Raw genomic sequence first — 13,730 nt, 5'->3', positions numbered from 1 at the left:
GGCAAAACTACAACACAGGGTCCTGAGCTCTGACAAAGACTCCTCTAAGCTGTTGGGGGCAAGGGTGGGGAATGTACACAGGAGACGAATCAGATCAGCTTTTCCTTCAGTCAGCTAATAATCCAGTACATTTAAGCTTAATGCAGTTCTAGAAGTGCCCTCACCTGAAAATGAGGATCTTTATGTTTCTCCTGTTGCTTCCACGTATCACTATTTATAGCATTTAATAACAATCTTGTAATTCCAAAAGAACAATACGACATCCAGATTATATTGGCCAGAGTGCAAAATCAGGGCGAATCAGACCCTCACGGTACAGAAAGGTACCACAAGATCCAATTTTCTCAGAATATTAACTGATTCCTGTAACACATGTATATGCAGGTACGATCTGTGCTTTGGGACTCATACGAGCTTCCCCAAACACGAATACCATGGGACTTGCAACACCCTCATAAGGACTGGCAGCACAAGCTGGGGCAGCTGCTGTTCACGGTCAGCTGTGCTCTGCCTCGGTCAGTCCTGCGAGTGCCCAGCCAGCAACAAACTCTCCAGTCACACTCTGGGCTCATTCTAGGGGAGCGTTTATCTGAGACTGAGTGACAGGGATGAGCTGGAGTTTCTCCCTCCAGCAGGTTTATTTCTGTTTTAATCAGTGTTTCTTTCATCTCGGACATGACTGTTTTACAGAAGTGAAAACATCAGTTTTTAGCATAATTTGTGACCCTTTATGTTACCCCAGATATCCTTCACAGTGATGTTGTGAGGCCCTAACGCCCCAGGCCATCTTTTTCCTCGGGTACTCTCTGCTCCAGGAGGATGCTTTCTCCCAAAGCAAACAGGATGACTGGAGAGAGGAACCCAGGTGCAGTGATCCTGACCAAGGCCGAGTATTAATTACTTAACCTCTCTTAACCAGCTGAGCCTCTTGTTTCCCCCAGGCCTTGCTCCAGTCCCATTTCCATAACCCACAGAATAAAGGCAACAGCCTTTGAGCACAGGCTAACATTTCACATACGGACCAGGCAAATCACATGCAGCAAATGCGCCCGCCTGCTGTTTCTCTCGGCGATGGCTCTGACACAAACATGCAAAGCAGCACGGAAGGTACAAGGCACACAAACACCACTGGTGCACCATTTTCCTAGGAAAGGGGGGAGAGGGGGAGTTGGAGAGGGCTGCTTATTCAGATATCATATTATTCAGATACAACTCCATAGTGGTTTTCTGCTTGAGCTAGCAGACACCACCACAGCCTAGACAGCAAAACATGCACTATGTTTGAAACTGAATTTCATATTATTTCAACCGATAGCGTAAGCTTTCAGCTGTTCTCTGCCCGTCTGTCTGGAGTCACAGCACCCTTCCGCCATACAGGGGGAGCTTGTCTTTGTCGTGATGGTGGATATGAGCACAGAAACTGCTGCTACGAGCAGGCACCGAGTTTACACGGTGCAGCATGAATTACCGCCTCTCCCTCAGGACTAGCCACAGAAGCTCACACTGTGGCTCCACCCTGTACGCAGTGGGGAAGAGAAGACCCACTGGGCCCGGCAAGTTTTATTCCTGTGAGTTTCGGTGTCGTAATTCTTGACTTCCATGCTCCAAGCAGCTCCCTCACTCCGTGGGCTGACCGTTGCTCCTCCGCAGCGTTGGCACAGACCGTTCCTGCCACTCTAGACCCACAGATAATGATAAGGACAACGTCCCTCAGCTGACAACACATGGGCGAGTGCAAGGTCCTATATCTGGGGAGGAACAACCCCATGCACCAGTACAGGCTTGGGGCGGACCTGCTGGAGAGCAGCTCTGTGGAGAGGGACCTGGGAGTGCTGGGGGACAACAGGTTTTCCATGAGCCAGCAGTGTGCCCTGGCTGCCAAGAAAGCCAATGGGATCCTGGGGTGCATTAGGAGGAGTGTGGCCAGCAGGTTGAGGGAGGTTCTCCTTCCCCTCTACACTGCCCTAGTAAGGCCCCATCTGGAGTACTGTGTCCAGTTCTGGGCTCCCCAGTTCAAGAAAGATGAGGGTTGGACTAGATGACCCACAGAGGTCCCTTCCAACCCCTACTACTATTCTGTGATTCTGTGAGCTACTGGAGAGTCCAGTGGAGGGCTACAAGGATGGTGAGGGGACTGGAGCATCTCTCCTACGAGGAGAGGCTGAGGGAGCTGGGCTTGTTCAGCCTGAAGAAGGCTGCGAGGGGACCTTATAAATGCTTAGAAATATCTGAAGGGTGGGTGTCAAGAGGATGGGGCCAGACTCTTTTCAGTGGTGCCCAGCGACAGGACAAGGGGCAATGGGCACAAACTGAAGCAGAGGAAGTTCCGTCTGAAGATGAGGAAGAACTTCTTCCCTCTGAGGGTGACGGAGCCCTGGAACAGGGAGGTTGTGGAGTCTCCTTCTCTGGAGATATTCAAGACCCGCCTGGACGTGGTGCTGTGCAGCCTGCTGTAGGTGACCCTGCTTCGGCAGGGGGGTTGGACTGGGTGACCCACAGAGGTCCCTTCCAACCCCAAACATTCTGTGATTCTGTGACAAGGAGGACAAGGTCCCTCGCCGCTTCCCTGGTTGACAGCACGCATCCCTCTTCTCTTCGCCTGCCACTGGTGCCTGACATGGAGTTACGGCACTGAGCAAATGGCTCCCACCAGTGTTGCCATCTCCCAGCAGGGCTCCTTCTCTCTCAGCGCACAAATAACCACAAGGAAAAGCAGCCTAGACCTGTCGCCACCACAGGCTTGCTTTTCAGTTAGTCCCAGACTTCCTTATCTCCGCTTTTCCTATCTTTAGAGGGCTTTGAGGCACGGAGGGGCCTCCCCAGGGCTTCTGCCCATGGCTGGGAGTCCCACCCCAGCCTAGGTGTCAGGAGACAGCGAGGCCCAGCGGCTCCCTGAGGGGCAGGGCCAGCAGGGCACCCCCAGGCGTGGTGATGGCAGGGCTGTGGAGACAGGGACGGGCCAGGGCTGGGCCCTGTGGGCCCGGCTTGGCAGGGCCCATGGCTGGTCAAGGCAGGGCTGTGGGGAGCTGGAGACCGGCCCTGCTGTGGCATTGTTGGGGCAGGGGCTGATGGCTCTGTGGGGGCCGAGATGGGGTCTCGGGCCATGGTGGTGCCCTGAGGACTCTGTCGGCCGGCTAGGACTTTTCAGGGCCTTACACTGACAGAGAATGACTTAGTGCACCCATTGCACTTCTTAAGACCTTCTCACGTCATCCAGGTCTAATTAAAGTTCATGCTGATGGCACAGCAAGACACATTTGAGCGTGTGCGTGTGACAACGTAACAAAAGAACAGGAGAGACGTGACTTGTCCTGGTAGACAAAACAGGGGAAGTCTGGGGTTCTGGGAAAAAGTGGCCGTAGGAAGTTCTGACCAAGCTGCCCCTTTATTTACAAGCACACGTGTGGAGAGAAACACTACAGTCACCTGTTTTGAACCAAGCCTGTGATTTTCAAATGCGCCTTTATTGATTGGTTGATTTAGCTCAAGTAGTATGAACTTTATTTTACAAGAACCTGCAGCTAACCAACACAAAAAAGAATTACCATCATTACCTCGTACAATACCAGACTAGCGCAAAAACAGAAGTAAATGCCACAATCCAGTTAAAAGAACTGTAAAATAACTAAATTAAACTGTAAACTCTACATGTAACAAACGGCTGAGATTAGTCCCACACGTGTCACTTATAAACCCAGCAGCGGGAGGGGAGGTCTGAACACAAAACCAAGCACCCCAGATGCCAACTCCTTCTCCCCTGAGCATGCCTAAGCATGGGCTCATTTGAGATAAGACAGGCACGTGAGCAAGCGGGACAGCGGCAGAGAGATGCACCCCATCTGCCTGCATCTTGTCTTTTACCCTAGGAAGCCTCCTGGGTCTGTTCTCTGCTTCAGAACATTCGGAGCTTCCTAAAGCAAGAGACTGATGTGGATTTGCACTTAAAGGATGTGAAAAGAGCCTGGTAGTTGGAGGAGAGTGGGCCAAAAAGAGAGGACTGAGCGCTGTGGGCAGAAACTGAAGTTGTGTAAGTCGGCAGTAGGTACAACTCATCCAAACACGTTTATTCCAGATGAACACATGATGGAACAGCAAACCTGAAGTTCAGGATGAAATACTGGGGATATTAACCCACCCATTTCATCCTTTGTTCCCGCCTTACCTGCCTGCCCGTTAGGACTCCTCTGTCTACGTCCTTTGTGTTCCCTCCTTTCTCTCCCATTCTTTTGCTACTTCCCACACCTCACGGGCAGTGACCCTCCTGCCCGACTACGCTGCCTTCCCCGGCCTTCACACAGCTCTGCCAGTGACTCCCACTTCACACTCCTAGTCTGCTCTTCTGCCTCACGTACCTCTGTGGAACAGCAGTCAGAGAAGGCTGACACCTGATTTCCCGTCTTCCACCATCAGAGGAGCACTCATCTTCATTTCTCATTCCTGACGAATGCAGAGAACTGGGATCTAACTTCAAAGTAAATAGCGCAAACACCTTCAACTTATTTCGGAATCTACCTGTCTTCTTCATCCTTCTTGTCTTTTCCTCCCTCTGGGTCCCTCTCGTAAATGTAGGAATGTTTACAGTAATTCAGGTCCAGTTCTCCAATTTTGAGATAAAACCCCAGAATTTTCCTGAAAGTCAGCTCACTTCCCAAACCCCACTCCTTCATCAGCGTGATGGCAATTACGGTAAAATCTGCTGTCTGTGCCACTGGGAGGAAACTGCTTTGGCATGACAGCATAAGGCTTGCACGGGACAGCATCTATCTGGCACCTTTCCAAGAACACCACCAGCTTAAAATAAAATAATTTATAAAAAAAATTCTACAGAGAATCTATTTCACTTCCCCTCGAAGTCTAAAACCACCTATCTTGTGGCGAAGAGTGGCCCTGTTGTCTAATCACAAAATGGCAGCAAAACACACGTGGGAGCGACTGATCTCTTCTGCTTGTGCATGGGGTGCAAGGGCTGTACAAGGATGAGACATGGGAAGGCAGGCTAAACCCAGAGGACTTCTGCCATCTTCAAATCTGCAGAAGACTGGTACAAGGACAACACTGATAGATAATTTTCTGTGTTCACCAATAACAGGACCATTAGTAGTTAGTTGCTTTAATGCACTGCAAGGGAGACTGAAGTTAGGTAGCAGGAAAAGCTCTCACTTGTAGACTAGCTAGGAACTGAACAGACAATCTCAGCAGCCTCCAGGATCTGCCTCAGAGTAAAGCTCACTAACAACAAGTTTGACGAGCAGCCATGGTGGACATGTTTGGTATATTCAGTCCTGTCTCAGAGCTGGAGTAGGCGAGTCATTCTCTTGAGGTCCTTTCTAGCCCTATGCTTAAGAGTTTATCAGTTGACTTCGCTAAAGATAATGAAAGGGTCATCTCTAATTTTTCTGCCCAGCACTCGCAATTAAAGCAAAAAAGGAAAAAAAAATCCTTCCTTCTTTTCCCCAGCCTTCCTGACTCACATCTGAGGAGTTCCCAGCCCTCAGAGTTAGCCCTTCTAATACTGATGGAAGTGATTGGAAACACAATACTTTTGGAACGCTTCACAGGTAGCAGCTGGAGTGAGGACTGTCAGCACAGGACAGCCTTGTGTGGGCAGAGTGAAGTATTTCACAGCTCACTGAACGCTCACAGGAGTGCAGCCCGTGCCACGGGCGAGGCGTGACAAGGTCAGTGTACAATACATGGCATGCCTTCTTCACCCAGTGAAAGGGTTACACAAAAATGGCTATCCTGCCCAGTCACTCTCCTGAAGCTCCGCGACACCGGCTTGTCTAGCAGCCTCCAGTCCTGGCTAACTACTTCCAGCTGTGGCAAGAGAAGAGCTACAAACCGTGGAGGCTCCCACCTCTCAGCGCAGAACCCCTCGTTAGCTTTTCAGTTCACCCCTTCACACACTGTCCCCCTACCCTCCCTCCCCTCCATTTAAAAAATAATGGTTATAATTAATGCATGAAAGGTGATGGCATTGTGCATGTGGTTCACTTCCAGTTCTTGTCCCCTCTTCTCAGGCATCCTCCTTACTCCTTTCTAACACACCCCCCCCCAATCCATTCCATCAGTCCATCTCGCCTGTATGCCTGAGGGGCTGGTGCTCACTTGCCATAGACGCTCTCATCGCTGTAGGCCACATAGAGAAAATAGTCCTCCTCGTGGTTATCCTGCAAGGGGAGAAAGGGACAAAGTAACAAACCAAAGCCCTGTAATTCACTACACTTGAAAAAGCCCAACCAAGAGATGATCGTGACAACAAGAGGGCATAATCTCTCCTTCGCTGTTTCTCCCCTTTTACATCGAAGTCTTCATTTCCTCATACCAAAGAGAGTGTACAGCAACTCCCTCTCTCTGGCCACAGCTCTACTTCTAAATTCAGGCATGTCACATTTCCGGACACAGTGAATTTACTTGAAGACCCACAGCCAGCGTGTGCTGCAAACATGCAACAGACACAGCTCTGACTATGGCAGACTGTGCAGCAGGACCTCAGCACTGGTACGGCCTTTAGGTCGAGAGCAGAGACTTGGAAGGCTTTCACAAGTCAAAAATCACCCCCAGATACTTCAGTATTTGGTAAATGTGCTTATACTTGTCGTTTTTCAGAACACTTTGACAAGTGGCTGTATTTCTAGTCCTGTTTTATATATGGGCAGTAAAGCTGAGATGTTAAGTGATTACACTGACACAAAAAGTGTGCAGAGTGCCAGGACCAGAGTCCTGATCTCACCTCTGGACAGTTAGACCTACCTTCCTCCTACGTGTCCAGATCTGGAAAACTCCCTGTGTGTGTTAATCTTGTATTATCCTTATCAGTCCACATACAAATTGTCCAGTTATTGTCAAAAGAGTGACAGGTCAAACAAACCTCACAGCACCATACTGGAGCTCTCTTACTAAAACACACTGACACAGCAGAAGGACAAGTCAAGAAGAAATCAATCCGGGCTGTAAACCAGCCATGATATAATGGCTATATAATTGAGGAGCATTCCACTGATGGACATAGAATAAGCCTTTAAGGTCGATCAAATAACACTGTTTGGTAGAAATGCTGGGCAGCAGCATTCACAGTGTCCTACAAGGTCCTCACGTATACAGTACAAGTGATGAAAAGGTAATTCTGAACGAAGAATAAGTGTTCCTTGACAATGTCCTTAGAGACAGCAGGTTGCCCAGTGATACTGTGTTCTTTTAATGGCTAAAAGGAAATCTCCTTTGTGTAAACAGGAAAGCTAGTGCGTACGTTCGTGTCCACCCCACACCCCGACACAATCTTTCCTCTGAAACACAAATGATGCAGTGGTTTATTTTCACAATAACAACACTTTGTTAAAGTAGTAGGACCAACATACCACTTCTGGGGCAACTGTTCACCACCTGATACAACCACCCTTTCAACTAGCAAACAGTCAGTTAAAACAATGAGGCTCCCCAGGCTCCTCTCTATAACTGCAGGATGGAACTGCCCTAAACAGATGACGGGATACAGCCCAGGCCAGGGGGGTCCGCGTTCAGGCATCTGCGACCAGGCTCCACCCACCGCCAGCTGAGTAGTGCTTGGTTGTCCCTCAGGGAGGATATGCATTCTTCCAGACCCTCCAACAAAAGGAGAAAGAGGTGGGCCAGGCTTACCTCGTACAGCTGGCCCATGGTAGCACTGGTGGGAGGGATGGTGTTATTGACAAAGAAGAACAGGGCATCTTCTGGCCTCAGGTGGATCCGCTTCCGGATTAAGAAGTAGAACTGGCCAACTGGAGAGGAACAGAGGAGCATGCCTTAGATGCAGAAAGAAGTCTTTTGTTTGATTTTTGTTTTGTTTGGTTTTGTTTGTTTCTACCCTAACCTTGGTTGTTTTCTTTTGGTGGTGGAAGTCACATGCTGTATGGAAAAAGCAGGGAAAAACAACACAGGAAAGAAAGCAGGAACTTCACAGCTGCAACCACATCAGCAGCCAATCCACTCGGAGCTAGCAGCTTCTCAGGAACATGCCTCAGGCCGTGTAACCTCCAAATCCACACTCCACCTACTGTGGTATGAAATGCTTTGGTGGAATTGGTGGGAAGACTCTAACTTTGGTGGAACTGGTGGGAAGACTCTAACTAGCTTAACCTTTATATCCTATAGATCAAAGACACCTGGGAGAATTTATCCTTGGTGTAAATAGTCATACCATTCTTGAAAACAAATTCCTGAAAACAAATTCCTCACTATTTACTGGAGCTATGCTGCACATCAAAGTATTCCACAATCCATTCTACACTGCGAGAAAAAGAAATGCTGTTCCTTTAACTCATTCATGTTCTCAAATGAAAACAAACGTAATCACACACAAAATGGCCATGACCACTCCGAAAAGGAACTTTGTAGCCATGACTCCAACCACAGGGGTGGAAAACCACGGCACTATTTCAAGAACTTGTCCCTTCCTGCATCAAGGATACAGCCTCTGGCAACTCTGCAGCTAGGCCACCATTGACTGATGATTATGCTACTGCCTATTATACACAATTCAGTCATTTTCATCATGGTTAAAAGTCAGCTGTGACACATACACGTTAGCTAAGTCAGTGGGACACCTCAGAAGATCTCAAGAGAATTCTGCATGTTGCAATCCAGGCTGTAAGGTATACACATGTAACAGCGACAGCCAGGTAAACTGGAGGAAGCGTAAGATGTTGAGCCTGCCTGGGTATTTTCTTAGTGCTGATCACAGCGTAAAAAGCACTTCTGAGACCTTCTCGCTGAAAATCAGGAAGAATGGAGGTAGATTTTGTTACCTGTGAGGTCAGAAGGCACAAGATACTTCCTTTTGTCTAGGTCAGGTACTCTGGCTTTTGGTGCTTTTTCCACAATTACCTGGAGAGAGGGGGTGAGAGAAAGCAAGAAACAACCCATGAGTATCATGAAACGAAATGGACCAAAAAGCATCAGTGGAAAAGGATATTACCCTTTGAGAGAGATGATGCTACCAGGCCTTCAGAAATTTTTTTAATCTATAACAAATACACAGCATTAAAGAACAGATAGGTGAGAAGAAGACTTAAAATCACTGGCAATAGCTGTGCTGGGAGTCCGGGACTGCAGCAGTAAGCCCAGTGAGTGAAAAACGGAGACTGGAACAGGCATAAAAATAAACCACAACAGACAAGGAGAAGAAAAAAAAAAATCAGGTCACCTTGATGGTCCCAAGGCAGGTTAATTTTGTGTGAGGGAGCTGCCAGGAGGCGCATACATGAACACAAGAAGTATCACAAGTACGTTGAACTGTTTCTAGGTTACAGCTCCAAACTGCCTGGCACAAAATCAGCCCTACTCCCAGTAGTCCCACATCCTAATTTCTACATTCACCAATAACACGTGCTCTAGAATGAAGAAAAGAAATAAAATGAAACTACAGCTCACTGGGGAAGTGGTTTTTTTTTTAGTTATCTTCTATTCTGAAATTCATATCCTTTAAGGTTATTTTCCCTACTTCATATAGTTACGGACATTTCCTTATTCATAAAAACACCTAATAATTAAAAAACAGGCTACCATCTGGGCAGCTGGACCCACAAGAGACTTTTGACACAAAATATTAATCCTCATTATATTCTAATGTCATCACAACATAGAAAAATATGAAACTCAGCATCTTTAAGGTCAAACAACCAAAGAGATCTTCCACTACAAGAAAATTTTTGTTGCCAGAGCTAGGCAAAATGTTTACCTCAGAAGCAGGAATTATTCCAAAGTGACCTGATCTCCTTCCATGAAAAGCCTTGGAAATCTTTCCAAAGGTTGGAGGCGTGTTTCCATGGATCTACTGCGCTTATGCAGAAAAAAATTGATGGTGGGTTTTGGGGTTTTTTTTGTGATACTTATTTTTGAGCTGGTAAGAGATGTATTACAAGATTCAATCTATGCAGCTTGCTATTCTGCAGAAGCCATTTTGACCATCTAAACAAGAAGTTGGATTTTCTGAAGGTCCTCCACTTTTTAATTCCCTCAGACCCTGTAATTGTAAATACTCCACGTGAGCCACCAGTTAGCTCCTTTAGCTCTTTGGCAACCCAAATCAGCAACTGTATCTGTGTGTAACAGAAAAGGCTGAACTGCTGTGGGCTGAGCCTTCTTTGGAAGCCGAACAGTGTTGTCACACCAGGGAGACACGGCCAGTGAAAAAAAGTTACGATGGTCAGCTTGGTGTATTTAGCCTGGACAAAGTGGCACGCTAATTCAGCTCGACTCCTTCTAGACTCCAGCGAGTATCTGCAAGGCATGTCATACCGCAGAGATGCTAGCTGGGACATCTCTTCACTGGGCTCCATTTGGATGCTGCCAACACAGCCAAACCCCCAGAAAAGTCTAAGTTTCTTTTTCAAACAGAAAGGTGGTCATCTCTGCTACTTCAAGAACTTGAAGCACCTCAGTCAGCACAAGGCATTCAAGCTCTGTCAGGCAGTCTGTGGCAGGACACGCATTTCCGTACAAGACACAGCTGCTGGGTGCTGTGAAGGAAGGACAGTCCCACAACCCCACTGAACAGACGCAGGCCGAACAGCAACAGCACTTTGCACACTTTTTTACCTGCACAACCAACAAGGCGATATCTAGCACAATAAACTGCAGTGGAGAGAAACCTTTAGTTCTTCCCTCCAATTTCAAAAACTAGTGACGAGCAGAACTGCCAGCTAGCAACACTGATGTGCCCACCCTGACTCAAAAGGGTACCTTGTAGCTTGGTCATCAGAGAATAGAGGAAAAGAAGTCATGTCTATGAGGAAGAGTGAGAGTGTTGGGGCTTCTAAGCCCCTAGGAAAGATTTAAATTAGATAATCACTGAGCTGGAGAAAGACCTCTCTCTTGCAAAGAGGCAGGGAAGGAATGGGGGTGCTCTGCTGATCTATCAACCGTGGTCAGTTTGCCTGATAACGCAGGGATCTCATCTGAAGCCCTAAACCCTTCACACACACAAACAAACCTACAAAGAAAATCCAAAGGGCAGAGACAGATTATCTGTATGTGTGTTGCTGCTGGGTGGTGACTGTGGTAAGGTGGGACCACGCCAACAGTGTAATCGCAGCAAAATGCTGAGACGTATCAGGGCACTGCAGTGTAGGCAGCCGAACGGACGTCATCTTCAGGGATCCTGCTGTCAGGAAGGGCAGAGACAGAAGTGATGTGAAGAAGAACAGTTGTCTGCTGCATTCATTTGCTCCGTACGCAGCTCTGACAAACGGCTACCCCCGACAATTCGCATCTGGGCCTCACCATGCGTTGTTTTCATCTGTCCTTAACTACAGCACACCTTGTTATTCTGGTCCTGGCTTTCTCCATAAAGATCTGCTGATGTCCCCCTACCTTGACCTCTTTTTACCTCTTGCCAGACCGGGTCTGGTCCCGGGCCTCCCACACGGCTCTTCCAGACACATCTGTCCTGATCTGCTGCGCAATCTGCCATGTTAATCCCCAGTTCACGGCTTGTCTCGTCCTGACCTACAGAGCCCTCTGTGATCCTCGTCTTCCAACACCAAACCGCACACACTTCACCACGGACTCGCTGCGTGCTCAGCCTGCCGCGCTGTGCCCGGGGTCCCAAAGCCAGCTAGGTGAAACGCACCCAAACACCGGCTTCCAATACCTTTTCGCAAGTCCAGTTGAAGGCCATTCCCGAGTTAAAAAATGGTGTTACGAGGGCAGGGAAAATGTGTGGTGTAACTGTTCCCCCTCGACCTTAGATTTGCAGGGGAGTCTAAGTTATTCTGCGTGCAGTACCCCTGGGCAGTAAATCTAGGACAGATCTCTCCACTGGGGATGGAAAGAAAGAACATTTGCAAAACGTTTATTAAAAAGGATGTGTCCCCCCCAGAAAAAATCACAATTAATTCAATTTGCCATTTCTTTTTTCCAATTATTAATTATAAAGCTAGAAGTTTTCCACAGGCACTCCAAAGGGATCTAAGGATGAGGAAGCAAAGTCCAGCAAGAATATGACCTTGTTTTCCAAGGGACGTTTTTTCCACAGGATGATTAAACAGGAGGGCAGAAAGACTGAGAAGTATCATTTTTCTCCTGTGCAAAGCAAAAGAACAGAGCGAGACTGCGTCGAAAAGACAGACCAAAAGGAAGCGAAATAAAAATACAGGCGGAGTATCGGGTGACACAGATGCAGACCTCGCTTTCCAAGCAGAGCGCCCGGTTCACCCACTCATTGTTCTCCTCCATTTTCGCAGAGCTGATGGCGAGCTCCTTCCCCACCCCCCAACCCCACGCACGCAGCCTGCCAGGAGAAGATTTGCGGCGTTCTCACCGCCGGCTTACTGCAGATCTCAGAAAAAAAAAAACCCAACAAAAAAAAAAGGGGGTGCATTACACCCCGCACCCACCCACCAGCGCCCACCTTCCCACAGAAATCAACAGCTGTGGCCGTGCGCAAAGGGAGAAGAAGCTGCCTGGAATTCAAATCACATCATCAAGGTCAAAACTATCTTTACTAATCTCATTTCTCTTGCCTTAATATATATATAATATATATATATTTATATATGTATATTTTTATATATTATACATACTATATTTATATATAGATAATATATATTATATATATTATCTATATAATATATATTTATATATTATATATTTTATATATACTATAACTATTTTTATATAGATAATATATATTATATAAAGAGAATATACAATATATATTCTTTATATATTTTCATACATATAATATCTATATATCTATATTTTATATATAAAGAATATATGTATATATTTTTATATATATTTATATATATTATATATTATATCTACATTTTAGATATATACATACATAAAGAATGTATGTATAAAGAAAGAAGCAGACGACAGCCGACAAGGAAAACAAAGGCAGGCACCCCACACTCACAGGGACTCTGTCGGGATATTTCTTCCTGATCTTCTCCCCTTCTTTTTTCCTGTACTCGAACGGGTGGTCCTCCTTGTACTGGAACTTCATGCTGCCGGGCCGTCGCCTCCCCTCCCGAGGGCTGCTGCTGCTGCGGCTCCCTCCCCTGCGCCGGGCACTCGGGCGAGCCCCCCCCTCCCCTTGCCCCGGCCCCGGGCACCCCGCAAGCGCGGCTCAACCCCGAGCCGTGCCGACCCGCTGACGGCACGCTGGGCGCTGTGACGTCACGGGGAGGCACCCCCCCCCCCCCCTCCGCCGTCATGGTGCCGCCGGGGCGGGGGCGAGGAGGCATGTGGCACCTTCCATTCGCGGCGAGGGGGGGGGGGGCGACAGGCGACGGCGTCCGCCCTCGCCTGTCGGCCCCCCCCCCCGCCGCCGCGCCACGCCGCGTGTTGCTGCGCGTCAATAATAAAAAATTTAATATAATAATATTTTTTTTTAATAAGGCAGCAAAATAAACACACGGTTGAGCACCCCGCCCCAGCGTGACTCTGGGGTTCCGACGTACAGCGAGCGAGGGGCATCACCCACCCGTGACTACATCTCTCCCCAGCCGCGCTCCGCGGGTGGGAGCAGGTCTCCGCGTCCCCCGCGTGAGGCTCGAATGCCCCCCCCTTGTCCAAAACGGGGGTGATGAGCCCGAGCCGTGCTCAATGCGGCGCTGAGACGTCAGACCGAAAAAACCCAGCGGCTTCCCACGGCCCCCCCCGCCGCGGTCGGGTCTGGGTGGTTACCCCGTTGATGTCGTTGAAGTTCAGCGACGAAGGGCAGAAAGCGCGTGGTGTCATGTGCC

General features: G+C 48.2%; 1 protein-coding gene across 1 annotated transcript; it reads right to left on the bottom strand.

The window, feature by feature from the left end:
- Positions 1-3,445: 3,445 nt before the first annotated feature.
- GABARAPL1 (GABA type A receptor associated protein like 1) lies at positions 3,446-13,104 on the bottom strand. The gene is made up of 4 exons (XM_075441547.1): positions 12,899-13,104; positions 8,784-8,862; positions 7,639-7,757; positions 3,446-6,170 (listed from the first exon to the last, which is right to left on the bottom strand). The coding sequence occupies exons 1-4, from the start codon at positions 12,986-12,988 to the stop codon at positions 6,105-6,107; spliced, it is 354 nt and encodes a 117-aa protein (XP_075297662.1). The 5' UTR covers positions 12,989-13,104; the 3' UTR covers positions 3,446-6,104.
- Between the last annotated feature and the right edge of the window lie 626 nt (positions 13,105-13,730).

The sequence above is a fragment of the Opisthocomus hoazin genome, chromosome 1 (genome assembly GCF_030867145.1).
Source record: "Opisthocomus hoazin isolate bOpiHoa1 chromosome 1, bOpiHoa1.hap1, whole genome shotgun sequence".
NCBI lineage: Eukaryota > Metazoa > Chordata > Aves > Opisthocomiformes > Opisthocomidae > Opisthocomus > Opisthocomus hoazin.
Note: the sequence above shows the minus strand (reverse complement) of the source record. Positions and strands in the feature narration are given on the sequence as shown.

Excerpts from the sequence above, each read along its gene's own strand:
- GABARAPL1 (XM_075441547.1), bottom strand. The coding sequence starts at position 12,988 with ATGAAGTTCCAGTACAAGGAGGACCACCCGTTCGAGTACAGGAAAAAA. Across the intron at positions 7,758-8,783 it reads TGTGCCTTCTGACCTCACAG|TTGGCCAGTTCTACTTCTTA; the intron begins GTAACAAAATCT and ends GTTCCTCTCCAG. Across the intron at positions 6,171-7,638 it reads CCATGGGCCAGCTGTACGAG|GATAACCACGAGGAGGACTA; the intron begins GTAAGCCTGGCC and ends CTCCCCTTGCAG.